Consider the following 16,521-nt stretch of genomic DNA (forward strand, 5'->3'; position numbering starts at 1 on the left):
TTGGCAATGATAGTGGAGTGATTTGCCATTTCCTTCTCCAGTTCATTTAACTGATGAGGAAACTGAGGCAAACAGGGTGAAGTGACTTGCCCAGGGTCACACAGCTAGTAAGTATCTGAGGCTGGATTCTCCTGATTCCAGGGCTGGTGCTCTCTCCATTGAACCATCCAGCTATTCCTGTGTATGTGTATATGTGTGTCTGTTTGTGTTTAGGAATACATTTTTATATGTGTGTATGGATACACACACATATAGACATACATATACATGTATATATATGCATATGTATGTATATGTAGTCTATGTATACACACCTATATGTACACATACATATACAATGACTACAACTGTGATGTTTAAAATGGAAATTGAAAGAACAAATACTACAAGACAGTTGCAAAGTTACAAAGAACTAACAGCCCCAAATAAGAGATATCAGAAAAAACCTTCCCCAACTCCTTTGTCGGGGAATAGGGGATTCACATATATGGAACTTTCTATATGTGGACTGATTTTTTCAATGTGCTGATCATCTTTGATGATTTCTTTCTTTCTTTTTTATTTTACAAAATTTTCTTCATTATAAGGGATAACTCTATAGGAGGGGGAGGCATGAGGGGGAAGTTCAGGTAATATAAGTGGAATGAAATAAGAGAATCAGGAAAGCAATATGCACAATATTGCAACAATGTAAATGAAAAGAACCAAGAAACCCCCTACAAAACTTAACTTTGCAATTATACTGACCCAGCCTTAAAAAAATGGCACCCAGTCCAATTTCCTCATTTTACAAATGAAGAAACTGAGGCCTATGAAGGTGATATGACTTGATCAAGGTCTCACAGCTAACAAGTAGCAAAGGTATTGAACACAGGTCCTAGCCCAGTATTCTTTCTCCTTGTCTTAGGCTAACATACCTTCCTTAGCTTCCCCAACTATAAGTGAAATTTCCATATTCCTTTTGTGTAGATGTGGGTAGAAAGGTGGTGATGGTGGTGATAGTGGGGAAGGGTGGGTTGTATTTGTATGTATGTAGGTATGAGAAAGAATGAAAAGAAGAGGGATTAACTTCGGGGAATGTGTTGGTGAGGGGCTGAGTAGACATGGAGGTGCTTGAAATAAGCCAGAGACTTTACGTGGATAGGTACAGTTGTCTTTGGAGGGGGTGTAGGCTATTTTTAAGGTCTAAGGAGTGGGATAATTACGGAGCAAGAGAAAGATAACACTCCCATATTATTCTATTATGTATTTCATGGAAAGATTTATGACTGACTCTCTTGAAGGTTATATTCACAGCATTTTCATCCAACCATAATTTGGTCCTGATGACTTGTTATATCTTTGTGCTCTACTTACTATCAGTCTTCCTGAAAATAGTGCTTTGATACCAAATAGGCACTCGAGATAGGCCTTTGATCTACTCTGCCAGGTGATGGAGAAATCTTTTTATTCAGAGATAGAAAATTCATGTTTTTACTGAATGACTAAATAAGTATCAGCACATTTATCTCTCCTCCCAATTTAGAATCCTCTTTGTGCAGGGAGAATATGATTACGTGATCATAAATATGATTTATATATAAGTATATTATTTTACAGTTATACTATAGAAAGGCAGCTTATTACAGTGAATAAGAGTACCAAATTTGGAGTCAGAGGACCCAGGCTTGATCTGGGCCTTATTGCTAAATAGCCATGTGACTTTGTTGGTTTCCTCATCAGTCAAAAAAAGGATTGATAGAAATGCACAAACTCTGCCCCTTCACCCCCTTCAACTCTAAATACTGTAATCATGAAGAAGCCATGGTTTGGCCAAGGATTCCATAGCTAATAAATCCAGCTAATAAATCGGACTTGAACCCAGGCCTATGAACTATGAGCCCAATCACAAAGATTCAGATCCAGCGTCTTTCCCCACTACCACTCACTACCTTGTGCCCTGTAGACTGAGAAGGAGCTACGATACTCTTTCATTTGCAGGGTCTCTGTGGGAAGTGAATTTGCTCTGAAACTTTATATAAAAGTTATTTTCTTTTTACTATTTTGGAGCACCGTGCCATCATCATACCACAGTAGGCTGAATGCAGTCACTGCCCTTTGGACAGCTCACAATTTGGAAACCCATGAAGCCTGTGAAATGATCCCTTTGAAAGTAAATTTTAGAAGTGTTGCATTACAATATTTTAAAAGTAGCTAAAATGAGACAGATCTCACAGCACTTGGACTTTCATGTTCTTTACTCCCTCTTTAGACCGAGAAAGTAAAGAAGGAAAAGCGAACTCCAGCATCTGTTTCCACAACTGGCCTTGGATCTCCATTAAGAAGATCGGATTCTCCAGCAACCAAGAGACATTCTTCTCCTGCAATACCTAAGTAAAAATGTCTTACCTTTTCTAATGAATCCTAGCCTATCTAGTCTAGAGTTCCAGCCTGGTTGGGTTCTTCCTCAAGTCCTCCTCCAAGAGCCTGTTTTAATCAGGAACTCTCTAGCAAGCTGATTGTGGAAGCTTTTTATAGGTCTGGAACAGAGGCGGTCCTTACACACTGCTTCAAGGTGATTGGTTGGCATCCCCCAAATCCATTGGTTTTGAAGGTGTTCTCAAGTTGAGTTCACAGTCTAGCTTCTGAGAACAATACCTTCTTAAGGGCTAGCCAGGTGTGATTACAATCCAATTAATCTGAAGTAGGCTAATCAGCAGTTAATCACTCTCACTTGATTCAGTCAGTTTAGATTAATCTCCAGGTGGGTCTTTGAGTATCTGCTAAATCCCATTATTTTATCACAGGATGTGAGGTTCATTGTGCCATGCTCATTCATGGTAGGGACAACTATAAACAGGATATAATCTCAGTTCTGGTACTCCCAGTTTATGATTAAAGGAATGGAACAACTAGGGGGTCCCTTTGAGTAGAGAGGGGGAAGGAACACCCAGTTCTTTGGATACTCACCAGGAAAGACCGTGATGTCAGTGACTTGGAAGTAATGCTTCAATCACACTTTAATAAGGCACAGAGAGTATGGAGGCAAACCAGGGTTCAGTTGGGGGAGGGAAAGAGGGAGAAAAGAAGGGGGGGGAAGGGGAGGAGCACAGAGAATATCTTAGCTGAAGATCAGTGTTGGGATCACTCAGGCAGTATGGGCCTATCATAGCAGGAGGAGGAGGGCCTGGGGCGGCAGAAGTTTGAGGTCCCATTTTTATAAGGTTTTGAGGTGGTGGGTGATAGACTCACTTTTATCCCTGCCACTTTAGGCTTAATTTATTAACAAATCCACATCATCTGAAAATTATCAGCACCACCTTAGGGTTAGTTTGGTAGTATAATGCTTTGTTGGTGTTTTGCTGGTCTTACCCAGCATATCTGGAGTTTATCTGACACTTACAGACCAAAGGCAGTTAACAGGACTGAGGGGCTGTCACTTTCAGGCCTAGATGACTTCCTCTAATTTAGCATATAGTCTCAGGATGTGGCCTTAGTTAATTTATGAGGCTTTTGCCAGTGGCTCCTGTGCTCATCTAATTTATGAGACAGCTTGTAAGTAATTTAGGCTGCCTTAATTGATGGGACTTTTGGTTTCCCTTTGCAATCTTACTTCATACTCTTTGTTACCTTATACTAGCCACTTATAACTTTACTATACTAACTACCCCTTTTTATAGGGGGTGGGGTCCCAGGTCAGGGGGACCAGAACAAAATACAGTTTCAACACAGCAAGGAATAACAGAACCCAGGTCTTCTGACTTTTAGGTTTCAGCTTTTTCTACTACTCTGCATTTTAAGATTATTACTGTAGTAAATGCATTTATTTTACAATCCATTTGTATCTTTCTTATGTATCTGAATGCTCGTTTAATTGTGGTGTTGGTCTTTCTCCCTCTTTAAATGTTTCTTGTGGTACATTAGTCCATATGTTACATAGAACATTAAGTGTTTCAACTGCTACTTAGAAAGGAAGATTGATGGCTCTAAGTCTCCACTCGGCTCAGCCCATCTCCCCCTTTCTCCTTTATCACTGTTTTATTACATTATTATACCAGCTCTCTTGAAGTATACTTGCCTGACACTTCTGTGATTCTGTCTTATTTGTTTTTGGTTGTGATAGTCCTATTTTAAATGGCCCGATTGATTCATCTTATGTTTGTTTGTTTTCCTGGATCCAACATTCCCTTTTCTTTTCAATTGGCTAGTCTGTCCTAATCCTGCCTCAGAAATGTTCTAGCTGTGGATCCTGAGAAAGTCATTTAACCAACCATCCATCTGTATGTTTCCTCATCTGAAAAATGAGGCTAATAGTTGCATCTACCTCCCAGAGTTGTGATAGGATCAAATGAGATTATAGTTGCAAACGTCATCAAAGCATCATATAAACATAAGTTATGTCATTATTATGTACTGATATCAACTTGGAAGCCTTATCATGATTACCCTCAGTTTCATGGAGTACTTGGCACTGCATTGCCTCACATAGAATTATGCACTTATCACATCTCACAATCACATTTTGTTCTATTTTTTTTTTAATGTTTTATTGATACTTTGGGAGTTCTTTTCTTCTCAACTGCCACTTGGCAATAAATGGCAGCCTTCTATTCCCTAACTCCTCTAAAACTCATTTCAATGTAAAGAAAAAGGAACAGTTAATTTAAAAAAAAATTTTTTTTTGCAGGGCAATGGGGGTTAAGTGACTTGCCCAGGGTCACACAGCTAGTAAGTGTCAAGTGTCTGAGGCCGGATTTGAACTCAGGTATTCTTGAATCCAGGGCCGGTGCTTTATCCGCTGCGCCATCTAGCCGCCCCGAAAAAGGAACAGTTAAAAGCTAAGCAACATATCAACTATGTCTTTAGGGTTCTATACCTGTAATCAAGGGTAGCTAGGTAGCTCAGTGGCTAGAGCATCAGGCCTGAAGTCAGAGTCAGCTTCTCAAGTTCAAATCAGGCCTCAGATACTTACTACCTGTGTGATGCTGGGCAAGTTACTTAACCCTTTTTGCCTCAGTTTCTTCATTTGTCAAATGAATTGGAGAAGGAAATAATGGCAAACTACTCTAGTATCTTTGTCAAGAAAACCCCAAATGGGGTCACGAGGAGACTAAAACAACTAAACAATAGCAATACCCCATAATCAACATTCTGTTCCCATAGTCCACCACTTCTCTGCCAAGAGAAGAGAAATTTATTTCATAATTAGTCTTCCATTTCTGCAGAACTGTAAATAGTTGCTTGCTAAAAGATACCCCAGACAATTTGGGGGCATTTATCTTCTAAGTTTCATAAAAATTTGCTGTCTCACTAGACACATATGTAAAGACTATGTTCCTATAAGTTGGGAATTGTGTGCACATTAATTTCAAGGGAGTGATGACTCATTTAACCCTGGGTATAAATTCATCACCCTCAAGCCAACCTGGTAATAATGAGCCTCTCTACATAGCTAAGCTGGTTCCCAGGCCATGTCACAATGAGACACTGGAGTATTTGGAAAGACAGTGATCAAATAAACTGCCAAGGCACATAACTAACAATAAAGTAAGCCAGCTACTCTTTCTATTTGTAAAGGTTGTGAAAAATAAAATGCCTGAATCCAAAGCATGGGCAGTTGTATGCTTTTGGAAAGAGGGAGAAAAACATCCAAAGTAGTAAAAAAAAGATTGTTCTAAATTACTAATAAAAACGCAAATTAAAAATCACTATTTGCTTCATCGCCCATCAAATTGGCAAAAGTGACAAAATGGATCAAATGAGATGATATTTGTAAAGTGATTTACACAATGCCTGGCCTGTAGTGGGTGCTTAATAAATGCTTATTTCCTTCCTTCTCTCAAAAAGCTTAAAAAGATAGAATGGAACCAGTGAGACATTAATAAATTGAATGGTAACTAATTGTAATAACCAGCTTTGACGCCAGAAAATAACCAAGAGAAGTATTTCTCACTCCTTTTGGTAGAGACTGGATATGGAATGTTGTCCACACTGTCAAATATAGTCAATATCAGTTGGTTTTGCTTAAATTTTTATCTTTGTCATAAGGGAAGTTATATTTGGTGGGGGAAATGACAAGGTATATCCAGAAATGACTCGGATGTAAAAATAAAATATTTCAATAAGACTTGAGGGGGCAAAAAGGAGATTTCAAGAGAGCCTAAGTAAAGGGTCAGGCCATCTGAGTCTGGTAGAGTAGAAAGAGGATTGGTTCCAGAATCAGAAAACTTGAGTTCAAATCCCACCTCTGACAAATGTACTTGTATGACCATGGGCAAGTCACTTAACCTCCCTGGTTCTGTTTTTCTCATCTGTAAAATGAGGGTGTTAGACTACATTTCCCTTTAAAGTCTGTTCCAGCTTTAGATCTACAATCCTAAATGCTAGCAGCAGAAAAGTTGAAATAGGCCTTATATAATTTATGATCTGTTATCACTTGATCTCAAAAACCTGTAAGTTTATTGTTCTCTTTTCTGCCTGTAGTATCAGGAACCAGCTCTTTGGACACTGAGCATCTTAAGATTATTTCTTCTTAAAATATTCAATCTTGGTCGTATGTATTCTATCAGATACTATCCAGGTTTCAGATAAATAGTTTCAGAAACATACCTCAAACCAGAGATCAGATACATAGCTATAGCCCATATTCCAGAGAGAAGATATAACACATATTCAAAAATAGTCCTATCCACTCTGCCTTTGTCTCTGAGTCTTTATAGAAACTGTCACCCTCCACCCTTCGTGTGAAATAGACCAATGCTTTTTAAAAGAGCAGGAATCAAAGAGTCAGCTCATTTCTCTTGTATAATCATTCCCAGATATCTCTCATAGCTGAAATGTTTTTATTTAGGCATCTTTTATCTAGGCATCTGGTTGCATGTTGCCTTTTTAGTACCCTGGAAATGAAACAGAGATCCCACGAGAGGAAAAAAGAAAACTGCAGGCGCTTCCAGAGCTTAGATGTGTTTTGAATCATGGAAGGAGTAGGCATAGATGACTCATTCAGAGCTGCTGAATCATGCAAGGTTCCTTTAAACTAGGGATTCTTAACCTTTAAATTTTTTTCTTCTTTCTTTCAAAGCAATTAGGGTTAAGTGACTTGCCCAGGGTCACACAGCTAGTAAGTGTCAAGTATCTGAGACCGGATTCCAGTACTCTATGCACTGTACCACCTAGCCTTTGATCTTTTTTAAAGTTATCAACTCCTTCTGCAGTCTAAGTGTATGATTCCCTCCTCAGAAAAATTAAAAAAAAATGCATAAAATGAAATATATAGGATCACCAAGGAAATCACTTATATTGAAGTGCAATTGGCATTTTTTTTAAAGTTCACAGACCCCAGGTTGAGAATTCCTGTAGCATATTCTCTAGCTCAGGGTTTCTTAAACTTTTTCCACTCATGACCCCTTTTCACCTGAGAAAGTTTTAGGTAACCCCAGGGATATAGGTATATAAAATAGGTATACATAACCTTTTACTGTTAAATTTTTCTCGACCTCCACATTGAGTTACACAACTCCATATGGGGTCACAACCCACAGTTTAAGAAGCTTTGCTTTAGGTGACTGAAGATCATAATGCTATTCCTTTGTGATAGATAGCCTTCCACATTGCCATGCCCTTGTCCCGGTCTGGCATCTATAATAATATCTATAACAACTCCCGAGTTTGCCCCTGCAGATAATTGAGTGTTGTCTTTTCCACTATCATCCAAAACTGGATTTAATGCCCTTATCAGAAATATCTTGGGAAAAAGAGTGATTACTCACATAAAAGGAAAGTGGCAGCATCTCCTGTTCCTTTTCAATTATACACCCACATGGAGATGCCCTCCAGACAACATACCAAGGATATTCCTTCCAGCCTGCTTGCTTCACTATCTGAATTAATGTGTTATACCTGACCTTCCTGGTGTTGGTTATTGTTGTTCCGTTGTTTTTTCAGTCATGTCTGACTCTTTCTGATCCCCTTTGGGGTTCTCTTGGCAAAGGCTTCAGAGCAGTTTGCCATTTCCTTCTCCAGCTCATTTACAAATGAGGAAACCGAGGCAAACAGGACTAAGTGACTTGCCCAGGGTCACACAGCTAGTAAGTGTCTGAGGCTAGATTTGAATTCAGGAAAAGGAGTCTTCTTACTCCAGGCCCAGTACTCTATCCCTGTACCACCTACCTGGCCTTGGTAATGCTTTTCATCATCATCATCATTTCAAATCAGCTTATACTATGTGAGTAGGGTATGTAAAAAAGATAAAACCCTATTTTGTGTTCTAGCCTCATGAGAGATGTGAAAGATGGGTTTAAAACAACCCTGGGAAGACCAGTCCTGATCCATAGGTTAATCTCTTGTCTAGTCATTGTTCAGTGGTACCAGTATCTAATGTCAAGAAGCATAAAGCTTCTTGACATTCAAAACCATAGAGAAAAGCCATTTGTGGTTCCACTTGCTGGTAACCTAATGGACCAGGAGCATGAGACCATGCTTTCCCTTTCACCTTAATTTATGCTTTTGGCAAGCTACGTGGCGCAGTGGATAGACCGCTGGGCCCAGAATCAGGAATACCTCAGCACAAATCTGGTCTCAGACACTTACTATCTGTTTGACTCTGGGAAAGTCACTTAACTTCTGCCCTCCTCGATTTCCTCAACTATAAAATGGGACTAATAATAACACTTACCGTGTATAAAGCACCGGCCCTGGATTCAGGAGTACCTGAGTTCAAATCCGGCCTCAGACACTTGACACTTACTAGCTGTGTGACCCTGGGCAAGTCACTTAACCCCCATTGCCCCCCCCAAAAAACAAAAAAAAAATAATAACATTACCTACCAATGTGTAGTTGTGAGGTTCAAATTTGATAATATCTGTAAAGTGTTTAGCACAGAGCCCGGTACATAGTAGGAGCTTAATTAATGCTCATTGCCTCCTCTCCCTAGCCCCTCCTTTTAGTTTTTATCATATATAGATGCTATACTTATTTATCTCTTCATTCATTCATCAATCCATTCATTTAGTTAGTTATCCTTGAAAGTTTTCATTTATTTATTTATTGGGGGAGGGGGGAAAGGACCAGTGTGGTATTATGGAAAATCATTGACAGTCTCAGACTCCAGACCTTTCTCTGCAATTAACTGTATCCTTAAACAAGCCACTTAACTTTTCTTGTCCTCATTTCCCTATCTATAAAATAGAAATACCAACTGCCTTAGCTTCCTTGTAAGATTTTCTTTTAAGGAGTAAATGAGGTACATGAACATATTTTGAAAAATACAAACACAAATTCCTTGTTATATGGGATGGCTCTCTTGGAAAAAGGGAGAGGAAGGAGCGATGGATGCAGGGGGAAATCAAAGGTGTGTCAAGACAAAAGATAGCAATAAAATGTATAATAAATACTCATGGGAGCATAGGCTTTATTGCTAGAATAGACCTTAGAAAATTATCTAGTTCAGTCCTTTCCCTTCACAGATGAAGACAAGTGTCAGAGAAGTCATTGAATACACTTAGTAAATAACAAAGCTTCAATGAGAGCTCAAGTCCTTTGATTCTAAATACTGTGTTCATATCACTCCACTGTATTATCTTTAATTACATAATTGGGCCAGATCCCTCCAGGATTTGGGGAAAAGAATCAAGGAATCATAAGCCCATGGATATTGAGTTGAAAGGGACCCCAGAGTCCATCTCATCCACCAGTGCCATATCATTTTATAGATGAGAAAAGTGTGGCCCAGAAAGGTAACTGATTTGCCTTAGATTACACAGGTAGTAAATGGTAAAACCCTGGATTTGAGCTCAGTTCTTCTGATTCCAAACCCAGTACCTTTTCCACTATAACACAGTGTCTCCCTAGAGGAACCATTTGGTGCATACCCACCCCACCACACAGGTTAAATCATTTGATGGGACTAGAGAAAGGTTGTATAGAAATTAAAACCATATCAGTCAGTGGTCCAGAGTCTTAGAGGGAGCCTCATGGGTGGGATTGGAACCCAGGTCCTGGCTCCAACATCATTTTCACTGTTATTTTTCTGACTCCCAGAAGATACTGGTATCTTTTCCTGAACATTTTTCTTCATTTTAAAGCTCATGGTAGAAATTTCAGTTTTCTTTTGAAAAATGCCCATTTGAACTCAAAATTCTTATCTCACAAGTATATTGAGGTCTGGAGGGTTTGGGAAGAGACAGAAAATATAATCTGCCTACTGAGGCCCAGCATTTTGTTCCTGTTTTTGTTTTGTTTTGTAGAACACCTTCAAAAACATACCCACAATCCCCAAAGAATACCAAACCATACCAAGGATCACCTGTCAAATACCGAAGCCCCCATTCTCCCAACCAAGAGACTCCAAAGAAGAAAGCTGACAAAGAGAAGGCAAACAAGGAAAAGGAAGGGACTTTGAGTCAGAAAGCACTTGGAGCTCATGGGGATCAGATAGGGGAGAAGCACCTTGCAGAGAAGCACATTGCTGGATCAGGAAAGACTGAAGTTGGTGAAGGTAAGCCTCCTTAATAAAGCTGGCACAGAGGTATTTGGTCTTGGGGGGGTGGGTAGTGGTGGGATGGATGGAGGGGGTGGGAGGGGAGGTCTTAACCGACAGCGTAATTAGCCTGCTTGTGGAAGGCATTGGCTTCTGCTGTGACGAAGAGGGTGGGGGGCATCTCTTGGTGGGGGGTGAGTGACTTTTCTACTCATTTAGTTTCTCTGTTGCATTCTCTTACTCATCTCCCCAAGGGGAATGGCCAGAGCTAGAGACGAACAGACTGACTCTGCTAATGGCTTTGGAGAGGTTCCTAGATGTGCTGAACAAGATAGGCCAGATGTGGCGAATTTGTAGTTCTCAGCAAAAAAGAAAAATGGTGTCACCTTAATCCTCAACCTTTGTTCCTTAAATAAGAAGGCAACCAGGCACTACTGTCAAGGCTGGGGTGGTTTTTTTTGGAAATAATAATATTTATAATTGTTTTTGTTTTGTTGATTAGTCATGTCCAACTTTGTGACCCCATTTGGAGTTTTCTTGGCAGAGATAATGGAGTGGTTTGCCATTTCCTCCTCCAGCTCATCTTACAGATGAGGAAACTGAGGCACATAGGATTAAGTGACTTGCCCAGGGTCACACAGCTAGTAAGTGTTTGAGGTCAGATTTGAATTTAGGAAGAGGAGTCTTCCTGACTCCAAGCCCGGGCATTCTATCCACTACATCACCTAGCTGCCCCCAATATTAATAATAACCAGCATTTATACAGAGCTTTCAGGTTTACAAAGTGCTTTAGATGTTATGTCACTTGATTCTGACAAGGTAGGTGCTGTAATTACCCCTATTTTACAAATGAGGAGGAAGAGAGGAGCCAAGAGAGGTTTAAGTAACTTTACCCAGAGTCGTGCACAGTTAGTAAATGTCTGAGGCGAGATTCAAACTCAGGTCTTCAGGAATACTCTAAGTCCAGCACACTCTCATACACCACATCTTCTAGTTGCCTCTTTCCAGGCTTCCCCAGCAAAATGCTGCCAGTGTTATTGAGCTCATTTTCCAGCGCTCTTGCCTCTTCTTGTTAAGAAGGATGCCTTGAATGTTGTGCTGGTGTGGATCATTGGACTTATTCTGCCACTTTACCCACCCCTGTACTCATTAAACTTTCTAACCCTTTCATGCACCATCAGGGAAGCTCACCGCCGGAACGACTGATGCAGAGGAGGCCTCCAAAATCCTGGCAGAGAAGAGGAGGCAGGTTCGTCTGCAGAAAGAGCAAGAGGAGCAAGAAAGGCAGGAGAGGGAAGAGAGAGAGAGGTATTCTACACACCACCTCAAAGGGTGGGCATGGTCAGCTCTGAGAGATGAGTTGGAAAGAGGGGCCTGATCTTTCTTTTCTGGATGATACTTTTTTTTTTTTGGTTTGTTTTTGCTTTTTTGGTTTTTGCAGGGCAGTGAGGGTTAAGTGACTTGCCCAGAGTCACACAGTTAAGTGTCAAGTGTCTGAGGTTGTATTTGAACTCAGGTCCTCCTGAATCCAAGGCCAGTGCTTTATCCACTGCGCCACCTAGCTGCCCGATGATACTTTTAATAGAAGGGGATAGCTTGCATTCCTCTGACACTTTTAAGTGTACAAAGCACTTTTCCCTCACAATGGCCCTTCCAGTTGTGGGTAGTCCACATAGGAGGATCCCTATTTTGTACACAGGACAAAGATGAGGTGCAGAGGGTTCAAGTGACTTGTCCACATAGTTTTGGTGACTCACCCAGGCTCTCAGGTCATCTCAGGAATGACCTGAGATTAGTAGATGGGAAGCATAAGTATGGTAATAGTTGTGTGCAATTTTCAGACATGTGTTTTTCTTGGAGAGAAAGAGGTGAGGAGGGAGAGAGGGAGAGAGACAGAGACAGAGGAGGAAGAGGAGGAAGGAGAGAGAGGGAGGAGGGAGGGAGGAACAGGAGAGGGGGAGAAAAAGAAACAAAAAAGAGGAAAGAGAAAACATACTTATAGATAATTTAAAGATTTTAAGGTGCTTTTCTGCAGCATTTTTATCGTGCATTTTGAATCATTCAAATAGAAATTAGTTAGAAATACAGCGTGTCCCAAAAGTCTTAGTGCAGATTTAAGCTATCAAAGTTTAATTATAAATATAAATAATTTAATACAAAATACAAGGTGTTCCAAAAGTCTTTAGTGCAGTTTTAAGTTTTAGCTACACAATGACTATTGGGAAATGCTGTATATTGATAATAGCTTTTGAGCATACTGCACATTTATTTCACAAAGTGCTTCCCTCCCGACCTTTGCCCTCCTTGAAAGGAGGTAATTGCCATTTGCCAACATTATTATCCTTCTTTTTGTATATAATAAACAAATACAATAAGGTTCGGTGAATTGTCCAAAGTTACAACTAGTTAATAAGGGGGGATAAAGTTAGGACTTAGTCAACATTAATGAAGTGCTTACTGTGTGCCAGACACCATGCCAATGGCTTCTGATTTAGGAATTCTGATTCCTCCTCTTCCCCCTCCCCCCACCTCCTCTTCCTCCTCCTCTCCCTTTCACCACTGCTCTGTTTATGGAGGGAACATGCCTAGATATTGCTGCAAACTGTTTTATCTGTGTAGGATAAAAGGCAAAGTAATTATTTTTAACACTATTAAATATTAAATTGAAAATCAGTACTATTGATTTTTAAATAATTAATTCCAGAAGGGTCCTTTGGAGTTTCCTCCCATTTCTCTGTCTTTGATGCTTCAGCTTCAACTAAAGCAGGCCTTCCTAAGCTCTTCAGCTGCTCTACAATCATTGAGCAGCATCTATGTGGCCACTGACACACTCGTAATTCCCTCTGAGCTTTTTAAAAATTCTCATTCCTATTGTTGAGACTTGTCATTCGACAAGAGTGATGGACTTTTTCCCCCCCTTTTTGGGGGGTGGCAATGAGGGTTAAGTGACTTGCCCAAGGTCACACAGCTAGTAGGACTCTTCTTTTTAATTGCTGTCATTTAGGGCGTTGACATTTTATATCCTGTAATTTGACAAGCCATTGTACTATCATAACTCTGAATGGAACTGAATTAAAAATCAACTTTGTTTAATGTGTTTGAGTTTTTTGAAAATTCAAATAATTTAGCGGCTACAACCTAGTCTTTTAAGCTTTTAAGCACAAGTCATAAATCTGTGTTAGTAACTATGGATAGAAAATGCATATGTTTGGGAGCAGGCAGAGGGGGCTGCCATTATGAGCAGCTACATGTCAGAGTGGATAAAGTCCCATGCCTAGAATCAAGAAAGCTAAGTTCAAACCCAGCCTCAGATACTTACTGGCTGTGTGACCCTAGGCAAGGCACTTAACCTGTTGCCTCAGTTTCCTTACTTGTAAAATGGAGAAGATAATAGCATCTGCTTCCCAGAGTTTTCGTGAGAATTAAATGATAATATTTACAAAGTATAAGAGTACCTGGCACATAAGCATCATATAAATATTAGCTGTTATAATTATTTAGTATCATTACTCTGTGGACAGTGTTCATTAGGACTTCTTCCAACTTTGTCCCCTTTGAATGCGTGGTGTGTTTTTTTTAAAGGCTAGAGAGGGAAGAACTGGAAAGAAAGGCAGAACAAGACAGGATTCTCCAAGAACAAGAAGACCATAAGATGGAAGAAGAAAGAAAGCAAAGACAAGAAGAAGAGAACAGAAGAGCGAAAGAGGAAGCCCAGAGGAAAGCTATGGAAGAACAACAGCTTTTAAGAGAGCAGCAGGAAAAAGAAAAGCGAGAGAGGGAACAAGAAGAGCGAGCCAGAATTGAAAAGCAGGTACAGTATGTGTCTTCCATGGAAGGGGAGGGGAGGGAACACCCATTTATTAAGTGCCTACTATGTACCAGGTAGGGGCAGTTAGGTGGTGCAACAGATAGAGTGCTGGACCTAGAGTCAGGAAGACTCATCTTTTGAGTTCAAATCTGACCTCAGACAGTAGCTGTGCGACCTTGGGCAAGTCACTTAACCCTGCTTGCCTCAGTTTCCTCATCTTCAAATGAGTTGGAGAAGAAAATGGCAAACCACTCCAGTATCTTTGACAAGAAAACCCCAAATGAGGTCACTGAGAGTTGCATATGACTGAAAAACGACTAAACAATGTTCCAGGCACTGTGCTAAGCACTTTAAAAAATACATGATCTTATTTGATCCCATAGTAACTCTGGTTGGTAGGTGCAATTATGATCCCCATATTATAGTTAAATAAACTGAGGCAGACAGAGGTTGGTTAGGTGACTTCCTCAGGGTGACAGAACTAGGGATTATCAAGAAACTGTTGAACATAGTTCATTTTTCCAAGAAACATCAATTTAAATTAAATAATAGAATCCTAAAATAATAATAATAATAATAATAATAGAATCCTAGACTCTTAAGAGTTAGAAGGAACCTTCAAGATCCTTCAGTCTATACTTTTCCAATGCATGAATCTCCCCTTCAGTAGCCCCCCCAAAGATAGTTAATTCAGCCTTTTCTAGAATCCCTCCATGACAGGAGACTCACTGCCTACCAAAGCAGCCTTTTATTTTTTTCAACAGTTGTAATTGTCGGTTCTTTCTTAATTTGCCCCCTCTGCATCTTCTGTCCATCAGTCCTACTTTTACACTCCAAAACCATGCAGAAAATGAATTCTTCTTCATGAAACTCCTTCAGATATTTGAATGCAATGATACTTGATTGTGGAGACGGTGCCACTTCCTTCACCATTCCTTCTCTCCTTCAAGCTAAACATCTCCAGCACTGCAGATATTTCTCATATTAAATAGTTTTGCCTTCTCACCAAGCTCCCCCTCTGAACATACTTCAGCTTCTGTATATCACTCTTAAAATGTGATACATCGAACTGAGGGACACCCTCCCCATGCTACTCCTCACCCACTCCTGCCGTAATATGGTCTGACCATGGTGGAACACACTATGTGCAAACTTATAAAAAATGATTGGTCAAAAATAATATAGCAATATACAAGTCTTGACACTAGTGATAGGGACATTAACCTTAGATTGCAAATTATAATTGTACATTTCCCAATGTCTCTTCCCCTGAAGTGTGTGTTAGTTACTTCACTGGCTAAACATTTCACAAAGTGTCATTCATTCAACAAATATTTTAAAGATCTTCTATATGCGAAACACTGTGCTTGGACTGATAAAGAAAAATAAGATGGGGTCCCTAAGATGATGTAAAAGCTAAGCCTAGACATTATAACTTTCACTGGCCATATTTGTAGTTGTGTTCCCAATTTCGGTCACCATGGCCATAAGAAAGGGAAAAGAATGAAAACTAAGAGAACTCCCCAGTGTTTTGATTTCTAAGCACAAATAACTTGTCCTGTTCCACATCTTTTTGTTAGAAAGAAGAGATAGAAGCTAAAGCACGGGAAACAGCTCAGCAGCTGCGCCTAGAACGAGAACAAATCATGCTGCAAATAGAGCAGGAAAGACTAGTGAGAAAGAAGGTAAGGTCAAGGGAGGGGGAAGAACCAGGTGAGCCACATGATAAAAGAGCAGAGTGAGAAAGCAGGTTGTCTTTCTAAAGAGCAGAAATTCTTTCAGGTCTTGGCCCACCCTCTGCCCAGGAGCTGGGGGATTCCCAGTCTCTTTACCTGTTTCTAAGGTGCCTGTGCCCACTCCCTTGCTTGTCAGGGTGTGTCCTACCTCAGTGGGCTGGCTCTGATTGGTGGATAGATACCAGTCTAAAGAGATTTTTTAAAAATAGTTGTTTCATAAATGACAAGTCTTTGACATTAGGGATGTATGGTAGGCTGTTTCTCAGATGTTAATGTTTAGAGACAAGATGGTGTCTCAGAGCCAGAACATCTGGACTTGGAATTATGGATTTAGTCAAAAGATATGGGTTTGATTTCTGTCTGTGGCAATTGGCAACCACGTGGTCATGAATCAGTCACTATACCTTTCTGAGATTCAGTTTCTTTACAGGCAGATAGTTTGGATTTATATAGCTGTGGGCCAAAAGTCACAATGTTTTAATAATTTTTTGAAAATTATTTTTCTTTATCTGTCACCATT

At 40.0% G+C, this 16,521-nt stretch overlaps 1 protein-coding gene across 7 annotated transcripts in view; it reads left to right on the plus strand.

Annotated features, from left to right (window-relative positions):
* MAP7D2 (MAP7 domain containing 2) overlaps positions 1-16,521 on the plus strand; it is a 175,722-nt gene that overhangs the window by 143,487 nt on the left and 15,714 nt on the right. For all 7 annotated transcript variants that reach the window (XM_043994859.1, XM_043994860.1, XM_043994861.1 and 4 more), the window contains 5 exons: positions 2,252-2,373; positions 10,225-10,475; positions 11,639-11,765; positions 14,040-14,268; positions 15,846-15,950. In XM_043994859.1, the coding sequence (XP_043850794.1) occupies positions 2,252-2,373; positions 10,225-10,475; positions 11,639-11,765; positions 14,040-14,268; positions 15,846-15,950 (834 nt within the window). The remainder of the gene's footprint in view (positions 1-2,251; positions 2,374-10,224; positions 10,476-11,638; positions 11,766-14,039; positions 14,269-15,845; positions 15,951-16,521) is intronic.

The sequence above is a fragment of the Dromiciops gliroides genome, chromosome 3 (genome assembly GCF_019393635.1).
Source record: "Dromiciops gliroides isolate mDroGli1 chromosome 3, mDroGli1.pri, whole genome shotgun sequence".
Lineage (NCBI taxonomy): Eukaryota > Metazoa > Chordata > Mammalia > Microbiotheria > Microbiotheriidae > Dromiciops > Dromiciops gliroides.